The sequence below is a fragment of the Cladophialophora carrionii genome, assembly GCF_000365165.1.
Source record: "Cladophialophora carrionii CBS 160.54 unplaced genomic scaffold supercont1.5, whole genome shotgun sequence".
In the NCBI taxonomy this organism is placed as follows: Eukaryota; Fungi; Ascomycota; class Eurotiomycetes; order Chaetothyriales; family Herpotrichiellaceae; genus Cladophialophora; species Cladophialophora carrionii.
The window spans coordinates 527,833-551,561 of record NW_008481830.1 but is presented as its reverse complement, the minus strand read 5'-3'; the positions used below and the strand labels follow the sequence as shown (position 1 = coordinate 551,561).

Below are 23,729 nucleotides of genomic sequence, written 5' to 3'. Positions count from 1 at the left end.
GAGAGAACGGCGATGCTAGACTGCTGAGTGGCAAGACTTTGATGATGACGGTTCAGGGTCACTGCGGTCAAAGTGAGGTGCACCTTAGCTGATCATTGTCGTTATTCCTGTGTGCTCTCCAGAACAATTCAATGTTGGACCAGTTTTATCTACTGGGGGAGACTTCGTCGACCAGTGTAAGACTTGGCACAGGCTTCTGGAAGCATCTGACGCAATGACCCGCCATTGTAGAGCCTCGTCCGACCGTAAAGGCAGCCTTGCCCCTCACCGTTGGGCCTTCGAAGGCCTTCCTACGAGCGGTAACTGCTATCTCGCACCCACGTCGTGCTGCCACATGTGAGTGTCGAGAGATTGATCGTCTCGGGGCAAAGCACATATGCTGGGGACGCCGTCCTCTGCTTACTTGACCATCATTCCTTGACCTATTTGCACGACGGTCCGGCGGCCTGAAATTCACCTCCGCCCCGGACACCGTGGTATCAGGCCGCCCGCTCCTTGCCGCCAAAACATATGAGGGCTTACCCAGGGCCCCGTACTTAGTTGAAGTTGTATCGCGGTACTCGTGGCCCACTTGATCAAAATTCCTTCTTGGTGGTGCTTTGCCTACTTGGCGCCAACGTCTGCCCTAGGACTCATCTTGCGAAGAGGCAAGCGGTATCTTGCCTAGCACGACTAGGCATGTGTTAAGCTCGTTTTGGAACCCTGATACCCAATATCTACCATTGCTGCGACAAAGGATACGCTTCCTGGCGCTCGGTACCTGTGAAGCACCGAGGACTAAGCATCCCGAGAAAGCATTAATCAACATTCGTGGTTCTCGTCGCATTGCTTTCTCAGTCTGCTTACTTCCGTTTAGCTAGCAACTACTTCTGAACGCGATTCAAACCACTTCTCTTGACAAGCCCTGTAGCAGCCTTCAAGAACCGCGATGTCGACACAGCAAGGCCATCGAGGGTCCGTGGCGTATCACTCAGGCAATGTCTTTACGGCTGAAAGAGATGCAAGCCGAGCTGAGGCGTTCATCGTCTCAGAGGATGGGATCTTCGCGGCAGTAGGGAGCAACAGCGAGATCCTCGATATCGCTCGACGCGAGCAGCTCCCTACCTTTGACCTGAAAAGTCAATTCGTCATGCCGGGGATCCACGACGCTCATGTCCATATCCTTCTGGGGAGTCTCTCCTCTTCATCATACCTGCAGCCGGGCATGGACGCGAACATGTCGAATATTGCTGCAAGGCTCAAGTCACCCGAATGTGCCTGCGAGCATGCGCATGTGTTTGGCGACTGGGTCGTGGGATCCCTCTACCACATCGACGACTTCGACCGAGAAGCTCTAGACAGAGACTATCCCGACACGCCGGTGCTTCTTCGTGGAGGCGCAGGGCACGCAATGTTCATGAACACTGCTGCCCTCAAGCGGTCAGGGTACAGCTTGACAGAGCCAGATGCACCGCACGAACAGTACTTTCGACGACCAGACGGGTCCCTGACAGGTGAAGTGACGGAGTTGGCAATGACGAAGGCTGCGTTAGCATTGCCCAAGCCCGCAGCGTCTCACGTGTAAGGCCCCTGGTTCTAGAGATCTGATTCTTTCGACACGTGTGTCCATGGTCGACGAGGGCTTAAGTACTGACTGGCCACTGCAGAAAACGAAGCATTCTGGAGGGGATAGGCCGGCTACACTCAGTGGGAGTGACCAGTTTTCAGGAAGCAGCTTCCAACACGACGATACTGAATGCGCTGCGCGAACTTGATGCGGCTGGGGAATTGAAGATGGACGTGCACACGCATATTGTCTACAAGCCAGAACAGCTTGCAGAGGAGAGCTTCAAGACGCTGCACAAGACGCTCGATGACGCAGCCAGTTTTCAGTCAGCACATGTGCAGACGAATTTTGTAAAGTTCATGTTGGATGGCGTCCCCCTGCACCCTTACTATACACATGCTGGCCTCACAGACTCTGGAGAGATCGACGAGAGCAAGATCCAGATTGATGATCTGGCGGAAGCTGTCGCCAAATTTGACGCAAGAGGGATGACCTGCAAGATCCATTGCACCGGACAAGGAAGTACACGGCGGGCGCTGGACGTGTACGAGGCTGTCAGAAAGAGTAACCGCGCTGGGCCAAGGCACGAGGTTGCACACTGTAGTGGAGTCCACGATGGTGAGTCCCTCTTTGTTATGCTGCCATGAACACAGCTGATCGACAGATGATTACCCTCGCTTCAAGCAGCTAAACGTAACCGCCGAGATGTCTCCATCGATGTTCTTCGTCCATCCCATCACCAGTATGGGTAACGGACTGATGGACTGGAATTTCGGCAAGATGCTCCAACATGGAGCTCACCTCACCATTGGAAGTGACTGGGCTTTCCAAGATCCAGCCATTCTTCCCGCTTGCGCCCTCATCCTTGACAGTGTTGCTTCCGCTCTGTCCGATGCATCTGATGCAAAAAGCAAGGCCGCTGAAGTGATCTGCAGGATCCTCACTGCAGCTGGAGCGGCAGCTGTTGGGCGAGAAAGCACCACTGGAACCATCGCTGTCGGCAAAAAGGCCAACTTCATTCTTGTCGATCGTGACTTGGGTAAAGGTGACTTCGAGGGAGCCCAGGTCCTAGGCACGTGGTTTGAAGGAGTGAGGGTTTTCGATGCCAAACGGTCCGATGAGTAAAGGCAGGTGCATAGTCTTTGGGCGGCATGATGCGTGGGCCTGTCACCGTGCGATCTTGTCGCATTTGCCGAGTTCAGGACCTTGCGTCCAACATGTGGACACGATGACGATAAGGCTTTGTTGCCGAATCCGACTGAGCTAGTAGACAGTACTCGTAGGTGCCCGGCAGAGCTCATTGCAAGTCAAATCAGTCGGCATCAACAGCGTAAGCACCATAAGTGTCCCTGATGTGTTGCCCAGCCGTCCGGCCCAGAGCTTGCCCTCTAGGTCCCTTCGTCTGAGATTACTGATGCGCCATCAAAAGGCTTTGACGCGCTAGACGCTATACTTCGGTCAGTTCAACCCTCCCTCGGAGCCCGACTTGTTATGCCTTCAAGCACCAATGCCATCCATGAAGCCTTTTCGGACAAATCGATGGATCATCTTTCAACCTCGGTGGCATTTCCATGGAATATGAAGAAGGACCGTATTGTGAGCCCGTATTTACGGGCGACGTCCGGAATGGTATATTACACTTGTTCTCACAAATCAACCTGTCTTAGGCATTCGGGTATCTGAGGGAGATGACCTTGAACCACGTACTGGACAAGGCTCGCATATCGTCAAGCGAGGATAGGCCTTTTCCGTCACATTTAGCCTAATTTGGCCAGATTGAGACTTCTCCCTGAACAACTTGTGCAATTGTTGAATCGAACGTTGAGGCGATGTGCCTTTCATCTCAGAGCTGAGAAGATGAGAGGTTATGTTGCTTCGCTGTGCGTGGCTGCCTTCTCCGCTGTGATTTGGCTCATCTTGTCCGCTTCAGATGCTGGATTCGATCCGCACGAGGTCCTGGCCACAGGCCGCTCGATAACATCACGGTCGTGGGAGTTTGGGACGCTTGTGGAAGCTTTCCTGGAGTTTTATAACCACGAATTGACGGTCTTTGGGTCAAATCCCTTCCCGGGTGGGCTAATCCCACAAATCGACGACCCTTCGAAAGTTGAGGCCCTCGCGTACGCGGAGTCCGTCATATGGATTAATGGTACCGATTTCCTTGTCGACGGCGAAGGTAAGCAGTACATTGCTCTGGCGAGGGCACAGATACATGTACTCCTCTGGGCACATCTTCCCGACTCACGACAGCGCAGGCTCGGCAGCCGATCCTGCCTCCTTAGGTACCGCCGCGTTACTTCTGTCCCAGCATGATCCGAGATATCTCGAGGCCGCAAAACGGCAGGCTGAGTACCTCGTATCGAAGGCAACGAAATTTCGTGTCAATGGTACTCACTCAGCCATATCTCACAGAGAAGACGTCCCTGAACTCTGGGGCGATTTCATCTACATGGTCCCTCCGTTCCTTGCTTATCACGGTGTTGCCACTCAAGACCTGAGATTTCTGGAAATGGCTGTTCTTCAATGCCAACTCTACGACCACGTCTTGAGAACGGTCATCGAATTGGAAAACGGAGAGACCTGTCGTGGCCTTTGGCGCCATATCGTCTCCGACCCACCAGACTTGGAGTCGGGAGTATGCTGTTCAGACCCGGACGTGTGGCTCACCAGTAACGCTTGGGCTGTCACGGGTATGACACGTGTACTAGCAACAATCTTGAGGTGGCAGCCACCTCGAAACAGTCCAGTCGGGCAGACCGAGTATAACAAGTTCAGAACCAGGAGCAAAGTGGTATTGGCCGACTTGATCGAGTCCATGTTGCAGTGTACAATGGCACAGGCAGAAGACGAAGGATCCGGACTGCTGAAGAACTACCTTGATGGGCCATCACATCGATCTGCCGCCTGGGCATATGGTGATGCTGCGGGCACTGCGCTTATGGCTTCTGCCGTGTATCGACTGGCTGTTCTTCTGCCTGAAGCCTATGGTGGTTCAACCGCGATGAAATGGGCAGATCGGAATCGCCGAGCTGTCGCGAGGCATGTCCACTCCGGCGGCAGAGTTAGTCCCGTGGCGGATGTTGGGCATGTCCCAAGCAAGAGCCCGGTTAGTCAGACCAGTGAGGGACAAAGCATGGTGATTTTGATGTACAGCGCATGGCGAGCCTGTAAAGAGGGCTCATCCTGGAAGACAGCACTGCGGCGACTGAAACAATGGGTGTAGTGAGGAATGGAAGTCCCTCGAGCCGTTTGTTTACAAATCCGTTTATGGTGGCAAGTGACAGAAGCGAGAGCGAGGCCGAAAAGAAGAGCGCAGGCACGTGGCGGAGTGACGGAATGCCAAGACGAGGGGCAAGCCCGGAAACACTTCCTTACATGGGGAAGCCTCCAGGCTCAAACGGGCCAGGTTATCGGGGCCGCTAGGGGTGCTTGTGACGAAGACCGAGGCGGGGCAGGGCTCTTTAAGCATTATCGCAAGCCCAGTGCTGTTCTATCAAAGCGAATCCATCCCACCAACTAAGTCCACCCAACCGCGACCACTTAATCCACTCCTATCCGCTTCGCCTGTGCTTGCGTCCAGCCCGCATAGCGTTGAGGCAAAAGCAGTTTACGGTTCCTGACAAAACCGAGCACTCCGCCTGCTGCCCGGCTATCACATACTTCCACTTGCCCAAAGCCTTCAGGACGAACACTGAGACAAGGTACACAGGCTTCCGGACCCCTCCTAGACGCAGCCGCTTTACAGTCCTCATTGCGACAACTTCCTTGCGGACACACAGCGAACCGCCCTCTGATGACCACAACCAGTCATGTCTGATTCTCCCATCACGACTGCGCCCGTTGGGCCTCAAGAGAAGCCGATCTTGGAGAAGCTGCTCCTCATCAGAGACAAACTACTGCTCCTGAAGCAAGATAAAAGCACCTATGTCAAGTCCTCGGACGTCCTCCCTCTTTACGAGGAGGTGATTGAGCAGGTGTCGATCCTCAATGAAGTCCGAGGTCCGGAGCATCTGCTGCAGAACCGGGTCGACACAGTCCTAGATGACTCTCTACAACTGGTATCTCTCTTTTTTATGGCCGTGGGTCGAAACAACGAGGCACCTGCGCTGTACGCCATGACAGGCACCATAACTCGTCTGTGCCGCCACCTCCTGGAGGCTGCGTTTTACAGCAAGAGAGACTTGACCAGCTTGGAACACACACTTAATAAGATGCAGGCTACGCTGGAGAGTAGCAAGGACAAATATTCCCATCACCTATTGACCCGCATACAGTATCGCTTGCAGGTGTGCCAAGGGATGCTGCAGGAGCTGCACAATTTCCTCGCCACTCTGTCGCCAGAAATGACACCGATATGGGAGAAGCTGGTGTCGATCCTACGTGCCATTGCGGCGTTGAACACCAGAAGCAAGGTATTTGGAGAGGTCCAGTGCGGTCGAACCTATGTTGACAGATGTGCAGTACAGTCAGAAAGATCTCAATGACTTGCGCGAGCAACTACTTCAGATAAAGGCGACCATGAAGGATGGCGGACTGCCAGACGAGCAGGGCGAGGTCAAAGGCGGCCAAAACCTGGTTGTCCCACTTCTTGAGAGATGTCTCAAGTTCACTGAGATTGTTGAGCAAAAGTTGGTCCCTCTTTTTTGGTCTAGAATACCCCTCTAACTCCTCGGACTAGGCAAGGAAAGATCGACGAGCGGTTCAAAGACGTCTACGACCAACTCATTGAAATCCGCAACCAGCTCGACCGGCTGACCATGACTCAGGCATGGTCCCTTCGAGAGACCGATTTATTCATGTGGCAGAGAAAGCTAGATCGTATCGACGACTCGAGGAGAGACGGGAACTTTTTCGATGCCGAGGGTCACCCCGCCGATCTTCACGCACAGAGGGTCTGTATGCTCCAATCGAAGTCTGTTGCTTCCGCTAACAAAATGCGAACAGACACTCCTTTACCTCATTCGGCGAGGATATGCCTACATTTACCAGTTGCTGATAGCATCCGAACCGGTGTCCGAAGCTCTGTTGCCCATATACAACCAACTCCTTACCCTACGCAAGTGCCTGATTGAAGTAAAAAAGGCGGGAGGAGTGTCGAACCCACGAGAATTATACCCCTATAGCATGAAACTCAATTCTATCGACAACATGCGGGTAGATGGCAAGTTCCAAATTGGAAACGATATACCTGAAGGCCAAGGAAGTGTCAATGATCTGCTGGCCGAATGTTATGACCTTGCTTATGACTTGAGGACTGCGGCCGAGGAAGAAAACGAGGAGGAGTAAGAAGCCTTCAGCTTGCACCCAAAATGATGAGAGGCTGCATTAACCCTGCGCACATGGGCTGGCGATCCCATCCTCCTTCTCTTGGACCTTTAGTGAAGCTCTGCATTGCTGTATTGGGTCACACGCGCCAACGATATTCAAGTACCAATGGTGGATGCGTTGTGCAGTTAGTATCAAGTGTTGTTCTCGCCGTCGCTCACATATCTTCGGCACATTGGTGTCTTGCGAGCTTTGCCGTTGTGTTGGCCAGTGGATACAGCTCGATTCCATGACATCTCATTTCCGAGTTTATGGAACGCGTTGAAATGGGTATGACATTCATAAGCCTACATAGGTAGGTCAAGACAGATCAGAGCTGTTCGTTCTCCGGGGCGATTGTGGTATGAGTGAGTTCGAGTAGAGTAAAGTGGGACGCCAGGGACTTTTGAGTCGTCTGCTCCCGTACGCCATGTACCTAATACCGTGTAAAAGAACTAAAATATTGACTTAGGAGTCCGGAGATTGGCTCCATCCAATCACGGCTATAAACCGATGGAGCCAAGTGCCTAGCTAGAAATTTGCTAGCTATGAATGGCTAGTGGAAACGTCCTATATTAGCCTAACAGCACTTATCCACATTTTCAGCACCAATGACAAGGAGGCTAAGGCTTTCGGTGAGTCGTTAGCCGCTTCCTTGACTTCTCCCATGGCCGGCAGAAATTTCCGCACAATCAGCCGCCTCTACTGCGAGTCCGGTATTGGGCGCTTATCTTGGAAAACGCCACGAGTGGTCGTTTAGCATCGCCAGCGTGCTCATGGAACAAAGTTCCGGCATCTCACACAATCCGGACGTCGGGTCCGCATCATGTCCCAGCGACCACTTAGGCCTCTGGCACCAGCAAAACCGGCCGCCGAGGAGGCCAGCAGCTCGTCCAGCGGGTCAAATCTCCCAAGCCGAGGCAGGAGCATCACTCGAAACCCCAGAAACAACGCGAGCGCAGCCTGCATGCAATGCAAGGCCAAAAGGAGAAAGGCAAATCCAAGCACCGTGGCGGCCTAGTGGTCCTGACTGACCTAGCCTCAGTGTAGTGGCGCCCCACCGCCGTGCACCGCGTGTGTCGCCGCGAACACGGACTGCGTTTTCCGGGAAGATCTCGATGGGAGACGCAAGGAGGCCATCAAGCGGAAGGCGGAGGATGCCGAGCACCATCGCGACCTCTTGGGGGGACTGCTCAGGTCCATCCGATGGAGCGAAGAGAGCGACGCTCAGCAAATCTTCCGTCTCATCCGCGACGACGCTCCGCTGGCCGCAATTAATGCCTCCATTGATGCGGAAGTGAGGAAGCTTCGCGGATACAGCCCGGGAACGGATGCCACGATCGATGGGCTCCTCCAGCTGAGATCCGAGGCGGCAAATCTCCAGGAGCAGACACCGCTGGCGAGAGCCCGGGGGAAGACGATGAGCGTAGAGCAGATGTCGGACGAGCCCTTGTTCCGGTTGACGGCAAAACCGTGGACGACAGTCACAGACGACGATTATCTTGTCTCGCATCTGACCTCCCTCTATTTCACTTGGTGGAACACCTTCATGCACCCTCTGCACGAACCGGCCCTCATTGAAGCCATGGAGAAAGGCGATTCCAGTAGTCTACTCTGCTCACCTTTTCTGGTCAACGCCATGCTTGCTCTCGCTTGCGGCTACTCGGATTTGGCTGGCGCCTTCGCTGACCCTGACGACCCAGAGACCTGGGGAGAGCACTTTTATGATGAAGCAAAGCGTCTCTGGGATCGCGAGGAGGGACGTGCTTCGCTGATCAACCTCCAAGGTCTCTACTTACTTTTGCTCTATTGCAATATGCATGGCAAAGATCAGCTGGGGTGGTCGACGCTTTCGATCATGGTTCAGATGTATCAAGACCTTGGTCTCTCCCGTCAGACCAAGATCCCACGAGACTGTCCGCCAGAAGCAGTGGATAAGTTGCGCGCGGCCATGTTGAATGCATCTTGGTCGGTCTTCGTCTGCAACACGTGAGTATTCCGCCTCTGCCTGGATGGTTGGTATTTCCCGACTGACATGACAGGATGTTTGCAATGTTCCTCCTCAAAAAGCCTACGCTGCAGCCGCCGACGGTCAGGCGACCATATGCTGGAGAAGAGCTCAACCCGTCTGTACAGTGGAGACCATATCCTCGGTTAGAAAAGGTAGAGCCGCTTTACGGCAACGCTCTCTTCAACGCTTACTGTGACTTTGCTGAGATAGCATACGAGGTAGCATTGAGTGTGCCGTTCACACAGAACGAAGATAAGAATGCGCCAGTGCAGTTGCTGCGCCGGCTACAGGCCTGGCACGATGCGTTGCCAGAGAATCTGCGAGTGTATCCGCACGCCCCTGGGCCACTATTCGAGCTGCAGTGAGTTGTGTCTGACGGGTAGTATGTGATGCTGACCAGATCAGCGCGCTATACTACTGGTGTGCTCTTACCTTGAGTGAGGTGTCGGACAGAGAGCCATCGCGGGAAACGACACCCACTCCAGCGTCCCCAACATCGGCAATGGCCATTGGTTTGACTGTTCGCAGCAGTTCCTTGCTCTTGATCCGTGAAATGATGCCCATGTATCGGCAGTATCGACAGGCGTACGGCCTCGTTCGTGTCATGGCAGGCAGTTGCCAGACGGCGGCTGTGGCGTATTTCATTCTTCTCAAGGCTCTGCGCGCCCCTGCGTGGCAATCCGAAGAAAATGAAGAAGCCCTCATCGATTTGACGGCGTATCTCATGATGGGCGCACGGCGGTGGCTCGTTTATGCCGGGATCATCCGAATGGTGCGCCCGACGGCGCAGTCAATAGGCGTTCAGCTCCCCCAGAAGCTGGTGAAAATGCTCGACGAGTTCGACAAAACCGTTTGGACGGTGAAGGCACACCGGCGGATCAAGAGCGTATACCCGAACCTCGCACTCATGAAGAAGGACGCATTGGAGGACGGGGAGGTGACCATGGGCGAGTTGTTGACAAAGTGGGAAGCGCTCTCAGCAGAAGACGGAAGCGAAAATTGAGCAACTGGCTCACCACCTACGACTCCCAGACAGACTAATATGCTAGGAAGAAGAATCCGGGTTGGCTCATGCGAAATTACGGGGGGCGGGTCTGAATAGATGGTCGGGCGACAGGGCGACAGATTCACCTTGTCCCATTGGCTGATCTCTACGGAAAATTGTTCCAGGCCAGACGCTCTCGCTCTCGTTCAGTCCTATCGGCTGCCGCTCCCTGCGCCTATGTCCCTCGGATGTCAGACCGATGACACCCAAGCAATGGGCTTCGCCCTCTGGCGCCCGGAAATATATTTCCTAGCTGAAACTCGTACGTGCAGTGGCTGGTCGTAACTTTCTTCCGGGCGGGCCCCGAAACAGCTGAAGTTGTCAATACCGGGAAGAAGGTTCCGCGCCCTGCTTGCTATTCTGGATGTCGCGGGAAACCGCGAATGGTTGATTCGAAGATCCTCCAGATCACCGTGACTACTTGCTGGCCGAAGCCAAATGCCCTGTTAGTGCGACTGCGGCCATCACGGTGGCCCCAACTCTTAAGAGCCTCTCTGGCCATAACAGCTCAGATGCCAAACACGACAAGACGATAGCGAGTTCCAGCTGGATCTTTCCAAGTTTCCTCCAGGCCATTCGAAGTGGCTTTGCTAATCAGCGATACAATGGATCAGATGGCACATGGTTGTCAGGCATCGTAGGGACTTTGACGGCTGTGAAAACCCAGATGAGACGATCAGGCCAGGGAAACATGTCCTGTGACATCCTCACCTCAGCCACGGCCAGGTTGTCATCGACAGATCTCTTGGAGAGCTCGATCGCGGACTGCAGCGTCCGGCCTTCCAGTTTGTAGCCAGGTACTAATCACAATATGCCCGTCCTCGGAAGTGAGTTACGCCTCTACCATGGCATTGTCGGAAATATAGTCTACACCATAGGTCGTGGGCCTTGTTAGTTGGGATTGACAGCAATCTCTCGTGCATTCTGCTGCCGCCGGGGCTGTTGGTCTCATGGCTGCGTAGGCAGAGCACTAGGTTCCGGCCTGTGTGAAGTCGACAAGTTCAGGCTAAATCCGATGGCACGGGTAGTGGGTGGGTAGGAGCAGGACTTCGATGACCTTGCACAGCCGCTCCATTCCCAGGCGTTGGATACCCTTTATTTTCTGAGATTCTAGACGATGGGTGGGCAAAATCTGTTGCCCTATAGCGAGCGGTGAGAAGATGGGTTGTAATAGTGGTACATGAAAAATATTAACAGTGGTCAACTGTAGTTGTCATCCCTCCTCATCATTCCCTGTGTGTATGGGTGCACATAAAACTGAGGGCCTGGCGGATCTCCTTAGCCATTTTTGAGCACGTGATACTGTCCTGGTTAGTCACGTGACATTCCCAACCCCACTCGGTACGAGTACGAGTACGGAGTGCTCTGTACACAGTAATTTAGGAATCGCCAATCTGACGAAAACAAAGACAGTGATTGGTGGGTCCTGGCGGCTTAACCTCGGCATACTGAATTGAATCTCAATTTTCCCTCCGAGGTCGGTCAAGCACTTTCATCTTTCCTTCTACTCAGCAACAAGTCCGAGTGCAATAATGTCGACCCTGTTGCAGCGAGCTCCTCCAGCTCGCGTCAGATGCCCCCTTGACTTGGGCTCACGGCTACGTACTCGACGAGCAACAGTAGCTCACCGCGGATATGCGGTGCACCAGTCTCAGCCGCTCGTTCGAAGAAGAGCTGCCGTCCCTCCTTACCAGAAAATCCTGACGAATTTCGAAAATGTCAGAGACATTCTGGGATCGCGGAAGCTTACTCTCGCCGAGAAGATCCTCTACTCTCATCTGGACAACCCGGCCGAATCGCTGCTGACCAACACCGACAACGGCAACAACATTCGGGGGAATGCCAACCTCAAGCTCAAGCCCGACCGTGTCGCAATGCAAGACGCCTCTGCTCAGATGGCTATCCTGCAATTCATGACTTGCAACCTCCCCAGCACGGCCGTACCCGCAAGCATCCACTGCGACCACATGATCGTGGGGGAGAAAGGCGCAGACACGGATCTGCCAAACTCGATTGCTGGCAACAAGGAGGTCTTTGACTTCCTCGAGTCTGCGGCTAAGAGATACGGGATTGAGTTCTGGCCTCCGGGAGCAGGCATCATACATCAGAACGTGTTGGAGAACTACGCCGCGCCTGGTCTTATGATGTTGGGAACCGACAGTCACACGCCCAATGCCGGTGGACTGGGTGCGATTGCTATCGGCGTTGGCGGTGCAGATGCCGTTGATGCTCTGGTCGACGCTCCGTGGGAGCTCAAGGCCCCTAAAATCCTGGGAGTGCGGCTCGAGGGCAAACTCAGTGGCTGGACCTCGCCGAAAGACGTCATCCTCCACCTCGCTGGTCAGCTAACTGTCCGTGGTGGCACAGGTTCCATAGTGGAATACAATGGCCCCGGTGTCGACACTCTCAGCTGCACAGGCATGGCTACCATCTGCAACATGGGAGCTGAGGTCGGTGCGACGACTTCGATTTTTCCCTTCTCTGAGACCCATATACCATACTTGCAGGCCACTGGACGAGATGCCATCATCGATGCCATCAAGGGAATCGCGTATGGCTCTGAGAAGTACAATTTCCTACGTGCCGACAGTGGCGCCGAGTATGATCAAGAAATCACAATCAATCTGTCGGCTCTCGAGCCGCACATCAATGGACCCTTCACCCCAGATCTGTCCACACCGCTATCGAAGTTCAAGGATGCAGTGAAGGCCAACAGATGGCCTGATACCTTCTCCGCTGGTTTGATTGGCAGCTGTACCAACAGCTCCTATGAGGACATGACGCGTGCAGAGGACCTGGTAAAGCAGGCACAGGCTGCTGGCCTGAAGCCCAAATCCGATTTCTTCATTACACCTGGCAGTGAGCAGGTCCGCGCTACTCTCGAGGACAACAAGACTCTCGATACCTTCACGAGTGCGGGAGGCACTGTTCTAGCCAACGCCTGCGGGCCGTGCATTGGCCAGTGGAAGAGAACTGACGGCGTCAAGAAAGGCGAGGACAATGCCATCCTTTGCTCGTATAACCGCAATTTCCCCGGACGAAACGATGGTAATCCTCGCACAATGAGCTTTCTCGCTTCGCCCGAAATTGTGACGGCCATGTCATACTCTGGATCGACTTCGTTCAACCCAATCCACGATGCCATTCCATTGCCATCTGGGGAGAAGTTCAAATTCGATGCTCCGAAAGGCGCACAGCTGCCCGGTTCTGGGTTCGCCATTGGCAATCCTGCCTTCTTTCCTATTTCTGCCGACCCTGACCAAAGCGTGGAAGTACTCGTTGATCCTGAATCCGACAGATTGGCTATTCTGGAGCCCTTTGAGCCGTTTCCAGAAGGCGAGCTGAAAGGACTGCAGGTTCTGTTCAAAGTCAAGGGCCAATGCACCACAGACACCATTTCAGCAGCTGGACCGTGGCTAAAGTACAAAGGACACCTTCCCAATATTGCCGAGAACACTTTGATTGGTGCGATAAACGCGGCAACTGGCGAGACCAACGTTGCATACGATACCGACGGCGCTGCATCGTCCATACCGGAACTCGCGAAGAAGTGGAAAGCGAAAGGACAACATTGGCTGGTTGTGGCCGAGGACAATTACGGTGAGGGATCTGCTAGAGAACACGCCGCTCTCCAGCCTCGATATCTCGGAGGTCAGATCATTCTGGCAAAGAGCTTTGCGCGAATCCACGAGACCAATCTCAAGAAACAAGGAGTCGTGCCGTTGACCTTTGTTGACAAGGCAGACTACGACCGAATCGATGCTTGCGATAAAGTCGACACTGAGGGTCTCTGGGATGTGTTGAAGAACGACGGCCAGGGCGAGATCAACTTGAAGGTCACGAAGAAGGATGGAACAAGCTTCACCATTCCAGTCAAGCACACCCTAAGCAAGGACCAGTGCGGGTTCATCCTTGCTGGAAGCGCATTGAACCTGCTTTCGAAGCGCCAAGCAAATTGAGTGCAACGCACCTTTTGCTTCTCTGGACGGAAGGCAGAATGCTGCAGGCGACTTGCGGAGCCTCGCTTTTGCCGCTGTCGGCTTGGCATCATCGCGGCTTCTGATTAGCCGTCCGGGGAACCACAGCAGAAATTGAAGCCGATCACCTTCGTCCAGTCGGTCGTCGCCACCACGCTCGTGCAGCCGTCTCTCGAACTCGAAGCGTCGATCGCCGCGTCAGGGAAGACGAAGATTGGCCCTGAAAAGTCCGGTTATCTCTCGTCTGAGTCCTGCACGGGGCAATGGCCCGATTGAGCATGGACATCATGGTATATAAGCCACCGATGCGGTGGACAAGGCACGCGGTAAAGACGGCTCTTGTACTCGTACGCTGACCCGGAAAACGTTGAACCGGCAGAAGGCTCGCAGGCATGCTCGTGGTAGCAGCAATCTTTGGTCTGGCCCGGCTGGCGGACGCTTGGGGTACGCTGGGCCACGAAACCGTTGCTTGGATTGCTCAGTCATATGTGTCAGCCGCCACAAAGGAAGCTGTCCAAGTGATCCTGGGTTCTACCCAGTCTGACTATATGGCGAATGTGTCGACCTGGGCCGACTCGTACCGGTACACCGACGGAGGTGGTTGGTCTGCGCCACTTCACTACATCGACGCGAATGACAACCCTCCGGAGTCATGCTCGGTCGACTATAATCGCGATTGCGGCGATGAGGGATGCTCTGTGTCGGCAATTGTCAACTACACCTCGATCCTGATGGACGACGAGTCCAAAGCTTCGGTGAAACTGGACGCTATGCGATTCATCATTCACTTCATCGGGGATCTTCACCAACCTCTCCGTAAGTAGACCTTGTCCTCTGTGCCATCAACTTGGGTGGTAGAATCGGGGCTCTGACGGGCGTATAGATGATGAAGCCATCGACGTTGGTGGCAACACAATCAACGTCACGTATGACGGGGACGACACTAACTTGCACCATATCTGGGACACTGAGATCGTTGAGCAACTGGCGGCCGGCCAGGACGCGCAAGAGTTTGCAAGGAACCTTACCGCCGCGATCCGTGCAGGGGATTACGGATGGGATTCAAGCACTTGGTTCATTGGGGCTAGTCTCAACGATACCAAGGCGTCGGCCATGACTTGGGCGCGCGAGGCAAATGCATACGTTTGCAGCGATGTACTTGCGGCAGGTGTAGACGCGGTCGAGGAGGGCGATCTGAGTGGAAGCTACTACAAGGCACATTTTGATGTGGCACGAGTCCAGCTTGCCAGGGCTGGGTTCCGGCTGGGTGCGTGGTTGAACCTGATCTACACGGGGCAGACAGGTGACTGATGGCCTGAACGTGGTGCTTGAAATTCAGGCAGTACGCCGGAGAAATTGACGTCCGAGAAGAAGCGAAGGGTGTCACTGATGTCTCGTGGCTGATGGATTATCCTCGTTGCGCAGCTTAGGCCCATGGGGGCGTACGAGGCTCTACGACAGTCCAGTAGGAGCATGACTGCATCGCTCTCGCTCCTATTTTCTACCGACATTACCCTCCAATCGAGAGTCTCCTTGGCCACATCGCATGTGGTACCTCGCGCAACTTGTCAACCTGATCCACAAGCACAGTCTGGGTCGCTGAGCTGCTTGTACGGCGACTAGGATCGGAGACGCTCCGCGTGTCCTATCTGGGTGTCGAACGCCCGCTCTGGTGTGCCGCCTACCAGCGGCGTGTATAGACGAGGCCGGGATGCCCATGTTCCCACCTCACGAGAGGATTTTCCCTTGTGGGTATCTGCTGATTAGTATGTAGTATGCGCATGAGTTCCGGGGTCTATGTTGGCGGGGCTGTGGTGCCAGGAGCAAGAACAATCGGATTCGGAGCAATTTAACTACCTAGGTTCGTGAGGCGGGCATTCTCGTTCAAGTTCCACGTTTCAGGTACAGCCGTCTCGCCCAGAAGGGCAGGGAAGGTCGATCATGCATGCTCGTTTCAGGATGGAATGCGAAGGAACAGGGAGTCACCACGTCACCTCTTGTCTGCTTGTGCCGTCCAGACCCAGCTCGACAATACCCATTGCAGCGTACGGAGCATAATGCCAGACTAATGCATTGACCCGGCAAGGCGTGGCCCATATGCAATGCAGTGTCGAGCCAGCCGTCAGTCTTATGTCGGGCTGCCTGTCAAGCCCAGGTGGAATGAACCACTGTTGACCTTTCAGGTACTCTGCACGAGAGGCGGTGATGACGAGGCCTTTCAGAGGACCACTCCGTACTGTCCAATTTCGATAGACTTGCTGTCATCTTAACCTACTGTAGCATGTACCTTTTCGGGAGCACGTTCCACTTCTTCGGAATGACAGCGGCCATGATTGAGGGTGGAGTGATGAGTGAGTGACTTGACGAACCAGCCACTCGCAGATCAGAGGAGGTTCTCTTTCGCCTGCCCTCTGCTCATCTACGGTTCACAGACTTTTCACTCTTGCCTCAGCCGAAGACGAAGACAAACGCTTTCTGATGAAACGGGGCTGTGCCCAACACGGTTGCCACGAAGCACACCTTGCTGTAGCCAGTTGAACTCAGCACTCGACGGGGCACTCAGTGGCTCAGCAGCGGCATCAGGCTCGACACGCAGAGTTTCTCCCTCGTCATTCCTCGCTTCTGGCCCCCTGTGATCGTAATTGTGCACGACGAGCAACTCGGATCCTTCCCACATTTTCTTGGGGGCGCGGGGCGAGGCTAATTTTGGCGATACCTCGTAGTCCGAGCGAGTACGGAGCACTGACAATCCGGAACGCCATCTCGAAATCTGCCAGGAGTCGACCCTCAGACATAATAATATCCGCCTTGTTGCGCTCGAACCGACCCCATCACGATCGTTTCACGTCGGCGCAACAGACCCAAACCACCAAGCGTCGCCAACACCGGGATTGCCCTTTCCCGCGCGTCCTTTTCTCCACCAGGCTACGACACCGCAGCCCACGCCAGAGCCTGACTGCGTAGAGCCTGGTCAACTGCATCCGCAATTCCTGCGCGATCTACTGGGTTATATACCTTCCGCTCGCGAACCTCGTCGTCCCAGCCCCGCGACCACCGGCGGGTGCCTTTTATGTACCTACCGCAGCTTCGGCGAAGACCACCTGCAGCTCGCGATCCGCTGTCAGCACTCTACTATTCCAAGCATCCAGTCACGTCAGTTCCGTCCACTCCACGATCGCACGCGTGCCTGCTGGGCCTGAATACACCGGCATCCGGCAATCTCAGGCCAGCCCAAGAACGCGGTGACTCGTCCAGGCCCTGGTCACACAGAACGCCACCATTTTGATCCTTCCCGTGGCTTGTACGCCTGCGGCCATGCCGGCCTCCTACTCTGCCCAACCGACCCGCAACATCCTGATCATCGGGGCGACGGGCGTCATCGGCACATACATCACCCGGGCCATTCTTGATGCAAGAGACAACTTTGATCGAATATGTGTCTTGACGAGTCAGAAGACGTTGGTGCAGAAGGTCCAGGACATTGCCGCCTTGGACGCGTGGGGGGTGGAAATCTTCACGGGCAGGTTGGAGAAAGAGTCTGCGGTCAAGAGGGCATATGAAGGTACGCCATTCACACACCAACCTGGAAGCGCCGGGGGTCATGGGTCTGGACGAGACTAACACAGGTCGAAACGCGTAGGGATCGATACAGTGGTTTCCTGCGTCGGTAGAGGTGGCATAGAGAAACAAATCAACCTCATCACATGGGCCGAGCAAGCGGGCGTGCGACGCTTCTTCACCTCCGAATATGGCACCGACATTGAATACTGGCCCCAGTCGGCCCACGAGCCACCGCATCAGCTCAAATTGAAAGTCCGCGCACACATGAAGACTATGAAGAGGCTGGAGTACACATATCTGGTCACTGGTCCCTATAGCGACCTCTATTTCGGGACCATGAAGGCGAGACCTGAACTCGGCCAGTTTGATGTGAAGGAGAAGAAGGCAGTGTTACTGGGAGACGGAGAGGGACCGGTCAGTTTTACTGCCATGGCTGAGTATGTGCCACTCCTCGTCAAGAAGGTGGGACCTTGGCTGACGGCGCGTCCAGTGTCGGGAAATTTGTAGTCGCAGCCCTGATGAACACCACCGCATCTCGGAACACGACGTTGATTGTGCACTCATTCACCGCAACGCCACACGAAATCTTGGCCGAGTACGAACGACAGACGGGTTGTAAGTGGGAGAAATCATACACCACGCTCGAACGGTTAAAAGAGATCGAAAAAGAAGAGTATCAGGTCTATTCGGCCATGGCGACAGTTGTGACACTCCGGCGGATCTGGACGGAAGGCGGAACGCTGCACAAATACTACGACGAGACCATCCTCGGGCAAGTCGATGCCGAGACACTGGAGTCCCAGGTCGCAGCAAATATCAGGAAGCAAGAAGATGGAGAAGGCGACTTCCCCAGTCTGATGCGAAAGCTAAGTCTGACGTGAAGAGGAGGAAAGGTACTACCGTTTCGATCAGGAAAAAGGCAAGAACATCCGAGATCACCGCTCCGATTCGATCTCGGCATGTGGTACGCAGCATGAACTACATTATGAGCACTGTAAGAGCATTCGACGGCCTTTCTGATACCCTGGCAGGTTCATGGTAAGGGTATAATCTAGGGGAGTATGGACGAATACGGGGCCCCCTGACCTCGCAGAGCCTTGCACCAGGGCGAGAAGCGATCGCTTTATATACATCATTTTAATCCGTCCAGAAGCAGCATTTCGATCGCCTCGGACTGGTGGGAGGTTTTCGTATGAAGTGTACTCGATTGTCTCTCAAGGTCGGACACAGGCAATCATTCCCACGGCCCAGCCGCGACCGGACCGGGCGTCATCTCAGAGTACATATAACCGAGGTTCCTTCCCCAGCGGCGCTGTCGATACTCCTGCATGGACAATTCTTCTGTCTTGTCACAGTAGGCGGCTTTGGGCCAAAGTGGACCGTATATCATCCCTGCTCCTCAGCTACTGGTCTCCTACTGCACGCGGTGCTAGAACCGAGGAGAACAATCGGCCCGGCAAGCCCTATCTGCCCGTTGATGTGGAAGCTTGTCGTTCTAAGGGCGCAGCCAATCACAGCACGTAGCACCGAAGCAGGTGCTGATGTCCATTCCCATCTCTATCTCCAAGTTCTATATTCCATATTCCGACCTGCATCTCACTTTCTCCAACTGTAAATTCTACCGACCGAGCACGGCGTACTGCTCCGGTGCAGCCTACTACATTTTCCCTTCGCTTTATCCGACGGCGCACTGTGTCGAGGGTATCGAACGATTCTGACGAGTCTCTCATTGCTAGTTCTTCCGGCGTCAAAGCCTTTAAGACAGTGATCTTGGTGAGGGATCTGTACTGGGTAAGGAATCCGCTCACACGGCGCAATAAACTCTGTAAGTTGCAGCAGGAAGCAGGAAGAGGGAAAATCAACTGTCGGTCGTTTCCAACTCCGAGGAGTCAGAGCTCGGCTACGTGGTCGTGTGGCTTGCTTGACTGGTTCACCGGGCCGGCTTTGCTGCCGAGGAGGGGACGGAGGGAACGAGGAGACAGCTGAGGGCCGTATCGCGGTGATTTGGTGGTGCCATTGAAGCGTCAGGCATTTCAAGACCCAGCGGCAGGAAGAAAGCGACGGGCCTACGCAGTACAACACCATTTCCGAGCACCAGTCAAGACCTTGGCTGCAGGCGGATAGTCTCAATCCCGTGGCTTCTGTCATTCTCGGGTGTTGTGGTTTGTTCATGATATCAGCTGGGCGATTTATCCGCAATAGTGTCACCCAACAACCTCTTGCCTTTAGTACACCACGATTCGAGGCGAGCACACTGCTCTCCCAGAGACAGCGACGAATCGCCCGGGAAGCGAGTATTCACAGATTCACTCACACCCTCCCAGCCATTGAACATCTTCATCAGCAGCCGAGCATACTTCACTCTTGTCCTCTGTGGAGAAGCCTGTTCGATCTCGCTCACTACCCGCAATCTCTTTTGCTTCTGCCGCCGAAATGCCTTCCGCGTCACTTTGCAAGCCTCCACCGCTCCCTCCAGGCAAGGATAAACACCATATCGTTGTGCTCGAAGGGATCCACGCCGAAATGCCGCCCTTTGACTTTCCACATACCATTGATGTCCACCAACGGACTGCGCCTTCCGAGGTCGCGGAACGGATCAAAGACGCCACAATTGTCATCGCCTGCGTCGTCCCCGTGACACCAAAAGCCATGGACAATGCTCCTCACCTCGGCGTATTGGCCGTAATGGCCGTGGGGATCCATTGGGTCGACAAGCAAGACTGCGCCCGCCGAGGCGTCACAGTCACGAAATGCCCGGCCGGCAACGTCGACGCCGTGACCGAGCACTTCCTCGGCCTATACTTCGCGGCCCGGAAAAGGGTGGTCCAAGTGCACAACATAGTCACCAAGACGAACGATTGGGTTGAAAAGGGCTCGTTGACCAAGCTGTGGCCCGGTGGACCGCCCATGGGAGCCGGACAGGAGACATTGGGTATCATGGGATACGGGACGCTGGGAACTCGACTTGAAAAGCTGGCAAAAGCCGTGGGGTTTAAAGAAGTCCTGATCAGCGAGAGGAAGAATTCCCCGACCGTGCGTCCAGGGAGAGTCAGTTTCGAAGCGACGCTCGAAAGAGCGACGGTTGTGGCAATATGTTTGCCCAAGGAGCACGACACGGTCGATCTGGTCGGCGAGGCAGAGTTACGGTCGATGAGAAAAGAAGCTCTGATCATCAATGTCGCGCGGGGAGGAATCGTCAACGAACACGCCCTGGCCAAGGCGTTGAAGGAAGGCTGGATCGCCGGTGCTGCGACCGATGTGTTGGAAACAGAGCCCGCAGGCCTGGGAACGAGTCCGTTAATTCCCGACGTCGCGAATGGTGAGGAGGAGGTGCCGAATCTGACGATATGTGAGTGGTTTTGCTCCGCATCCTCTGCCCTTTTCTATTTCTCTTCGTCGAGGACCAGAGCATCCCCGTAACTACTTGACTGGTTACTTGAACTAACCCCTGGTCGTGCTTCCAGCCTCGCATATCGCGTGGTTCACTCAGTCCACCATCGAGAACTACCAGCGCCTGCTCAAGGAGGGGGTTGAAGGATGGGTCAACGGCACCTTACAGCAGGCCGAGGACAAAGTGCATAAAGTCGTCGTGGTACATAACGGTACTGTGTGGAACTGAGAGCTACAAGCCCAGCACACCACATCGGACCACACCACACCGGGCGCTACAATTGCGAATGAAACGTTAGGGAAGCTAAGGATGCGTCCAGATCGCACTGGGCGAACGAACGGCCAGGAGAGAGGGATGCACCCAGATCGCACTGGACGATCAGGACAGGAGAGAGGAACGGCCAGGCGATGGATCAAGGATTGGAGACGGGTGAACGCAACGCCAGTGCCAGTTCGAGTCTGGGCATTGAGATGCACGCTCAAAGTCGTGGCTCGGCCTTGGCTCCTTATGGCAAGGGCGTCAGATTGCCTTGATCCTGGCGCGCGGATATGCATGAGACGCCGCACCTAGTTTACTATGGTGTCATGTGTTGTGATGTGTTGTGATGTGTTGTGTGATCTGGTGTCCTCGTCCAATTGAGTCCGGAAACACCACAAGTACAGTACACAGCAGCAGGATAGACACGATTCATCGATAGATAGGATAGGGCCTTGCAACCCGGACACAGCGGAAGATAATTAGCGTCCTCACGTACTGCATCGACGGAGCCGGTCAAGGCTACTGTAATAATCAGCCACGCCTTAGTCGTACAGTATGTCGCGGGAAGAAACGTAGAATGTGGAAACCACAACAGCTGGAATGTACGGAGTACATACTACGGGGTATGTCTAATGTCTACTGTATCTGTCTGGAGTACAGTACTCAACCCGGACGGAGTAGAGTCTAGTTAGAGACAAGGTACGTCGTACTCCCTTATCATCGCAAATCCTGGTCTGCGTGACCGCCGAGGAATTCCGATTTTACATACTTGTATGTAGTATTGCGATGGGGCTGATGAAGTTGAGTTGTGGTTTAGCAAGGCTGCCGTTTCCCTGCATGGCTGTACAATGTGTACAGAGTACAGGGAAGCAATCTGGCTGGTCGAGCTTAGCGCAAGCTTGTGCTTCTCTCCTTTTCCTTTGGGTTTGCCTTTTGCTTTCGATAGGTCATACTCCGTAGAGGGGACACACACATCGCACCGTTCCTTCGAGATGTAGTGTAGTTTGAGTGTAAGAGAGGCATACCCGTCGGCCATGAAGCCTCACCCCGGTTCAGTAAATGACAGCAGGGGAGCACGCAAAATACGAATCGCATCAGTCCAACTTACGCACACGACGGTCTTGACTCTTTGTCGAGTTGCGCTCCGAGCGCCGTGCCCGACTCGTCTAGCAAGGAACACTGTATGTAGATGTCGCCTCTCTCGTCGGAATCTGCAGTCAGGTACTCCGTACTGTACAGTAGCGTATGGCATGTGCAGACTACACGGTAGGTAATTACTTACTAATGACAAGCCATGTTTGCCAAACCACCCATCTCATTCAGAACTGTCCGAGTTTTATAGATTCCATCATGTTCAAAGGTCTAGCTTGGCCCACAGGTATGTTCACGTTCTGCAAGGAACAGCCTACGGCGATAGGCAGAGAGAGTAATAGTATCGGGTATCAATGGCATTAGGTGCCCCTGGACCTCTCCGTCGAACATGACGAAAAGCATGAGAGAAGGGGGAGACTTTCAAGCGGGGAGCGTGAGAGTTATCGGTGTTCCTTTGGCAGGCTTGGTAAGCCCTAGTAGCTATTCCTGACATGTTCACGTTCACCTTCATGTTCACCACATTCACTCCTTTCTCACTTCTTCTCATTGCTCCTCGTAGACCGCTAGACCCAGAGCACACCACGGCACATCACAGCATACTATATCAGTCGTCACCATCGACGCGTGTGTCCCTTCCCGACGTACACTGTCGGCGCCAGCTTTCTCTTCACCTTCCTGAAGGTGGTTTCAGAGGTGGTTGTCTGTTCGATTCGTTTAATCGTGTGAGGACGAACAAGCAGGTGGGAGGGGGTGGAATTCCGCTAGAGGGTGTCGTGGTTGGAGTCGTACTCGTCTGTGTAGTAATTGTCAGTTTGATGCAAGTGGGAAGGTAGAGCGCCTTGTCTTTTTTCTTACTGAGGCCGTTGTGCTCGTTGTAGTCGTTGTGGTCGTCGTCGTCGACCTCCTCCTCCTCCTCCTCCTCCTCCTCCTCCTCGTCATAGTCATCGTCATCGTCGTCATTGTCTATTCAGAACATTCATCAGGAAAGCTCAACGAGGCGAAGAGTGCCCGTCAGCATAATTACCGTGGTCACTATTTTTGGAATGCTCAATGCATGAGCATAACGTCGAAAGGAACCCTCCGCCCCTCCTAGAACAACTAGTCCAACCCGAGCAAGTCTTGTCGCAGTTGTTACTCATCGTCATCGTCGTCTTCGTCGTTGTTGGCTTGGCGGTGGTTGTTGGGTTGACTATGGTTGTTGCTTTGGTCGTCCTCGTAGTTGGTGTTGTGGTTGTGGTCGGAGTAGGCTTGGGAGTAGTGGCTTGCCTCTTCTTCTTGCGGATGATGGTCGGCTGGCTCACAGTCACAGTCACGGAGGCAACGGGGAAGAATGCCGTTCAAAAGGCTTCCGCGATGGGATAGTTGGACAGGAACAAGACTTCCTCGTATGGGTCTTGGTTGCAGACGTTCGAGTCGGCGATGACATGTCCCGCGAGAAGCGCGGTAACTGCCACGACGAGCATAAACGTGGATATCATATGTACAATAATCGAGAGCTGAAATTGAGGAAGAGAAATTGAGACCATGAATTTAGTAGACTGATC

The 23,729-nt window shown here is 54.2% G+C and overlaps 8 protein-coding genes across 8 annotated transcripts; all 8 read left to right on the top strand.

Moving 5' to 3' along the window:
- Positions 1 to 928: 928 nt before the first annotated feature.
- Positions 929 to 2,671, top strand: G647_06023 (uncharacterized protein; the record flags this gene model as incomplete). The annotated part of the gene is made up of 3 exons (XM_008730348.1): positions 929 to 1,560; positions 1,647 to 2,164; positions 2,211 to 2,671. 3 exons carry the CDS (start codon positions 929 to 931, stop codon positions 2,669 to 2,671), a joined length of 1,611 nt encoding a protein of 536 aa, XP_008728570.1.
- A 732-nt stretch (positions 2,672 to 3,403) lies between these two features.
- On the top strand, positions 3,404 to 4,769 carry G647_06022 (uncharacterized protein; the record flags this gene model as incomplete). The annotated part of the gene is made up of 2 exons (XM_008730347.1): positions 3,404 to 3,722; positions 3,802 to 4,769. The coding sequence occupies 2 exons, from the start codon at positions 3,404 to 3,406 to the stop codon at positions 4,767 to 4,769; spliced, it is 1,287 nt and encodes a 428-aa protein (XP_008728569.1).
- A 586-nt stretch (positions 4,770 to 5,355) lies between these two features.
- On the top strand, positions 5,356 to 6,832 carry G647_06021 (uncharacterized protein; the record flags this gene model as incomplete). The annotated part of the gene is made up of 4 exons (XM_008730346.1): positions 5,356 to 5,958; positions 6,008 to 6,174; positions 6,225 to 6,438; positions 6,491 to 6,832. 4 exons carry the CDS (start codon positions 5,356 to 5,358, stop codon positions 6,830 to 6,832), a joined length of 1,326 nt encoding a protein of 441 aa, XP_008728568.1.
- Positions 6,833 to 7,822: 990 nt separating this feature from the next.
- G647_06020 (uncharacterized protein) lies at positions 7,823 to 9,864 on the top strand (the record flags this gene model as incomplete). The annotated part of the gene is made up of 4 exons (XM_008730345.1): positions 7,823 to 7,870; positions 7,896 to 8,839; positions 8,893 to 9,222; positions 9,267 to 9,864. The coding sequence occupies 4 exons, from the start codon at positions 7,823 to 7,825 to the stop codon at positions 9,862 to 9,864; spliced, it is 1,920 nt and encodes a 639-aa protein (XP_008728567.1).
- A 1,574-nt stretch (positions 9,865 to 11,438) lies between these two features.
- Positions 11,439 to 13,865, top strand: G647_06019 (aconitate hydratase, mitochondrial; the record flags this gene model as incomplete). The annotated part of the gene is made up of 1 exon (XM_008730344.1): positions 11,439 to 13,865. The coding sequence occupies one exon, from the start codon at positions 11,439 to 11,441 to the stop codon at positions 13,863 to 13,865; it is 2,427 nt and encodes an 808-aa protein (XP_008728566.1).
- A 410-nt stretch (positions 13,866 to 14,275) lies between these two features.
- Positions 14,276 to 15,194, top strand: G647_06018 (uncharacterized protein; the record flags this gene model as incomplete). The annotated part of the gene is made up of 2 exons (XM_008730343.1): positions 14,276 to 14,699; positions 14,767 to 15,194. The coding sequence occupies 2 exons, from the start codon at positions 14,276 to 14,278 to the stop codon at positions 15,192 to 15,194; spliced, it is 852 nt and encodes a 283-aa protein (XP_008728565.1).
- A 2,004-nt stretch (positions 15,195 to 17,198) lies between these two features.
- Positions 17,199 to 18,325, top strand: G647_06017 (uncharacterized protein; the record flags this gene model as incomplete). Its single annotated transcript, XM_008730342.1, has 3 exons — positions 17,199 to 17,445; positions 17,524 to 17,881; positions 17,935 to 18,325. The coding sequence occupies 3 exons, from the start codon at positions 17,199 to 17,201 to the stop codon at positions 18,323 to 18,325; spliced, it is 996 nt and encodes a 331-aa protein (XP_008728564.1).
- Positions 18,326 to 19,877: 1,552 nt separating this feature from the next.
- G647_06016 (uncharacterized protein) lies at positions 19,878 to 21,063 on the top strand (the record flags this gene model as incomplete). The annotated part of the gene is made up of 2 exons (XM_008730341.1): positions 19,878 to 20,793; positions 20,909 to 21,063. The coding sequence occupies 2 exons, from the start codon at positions 19,878 to 19,880 to the stop codon at positions 21,061 to 21,063; spliced, it is 1,071 nt and encodes a 356-aa protein (XP_008728563.1).
- Positions 21,064 to 23,729: the final 2,666 nt, after the last annotated feature.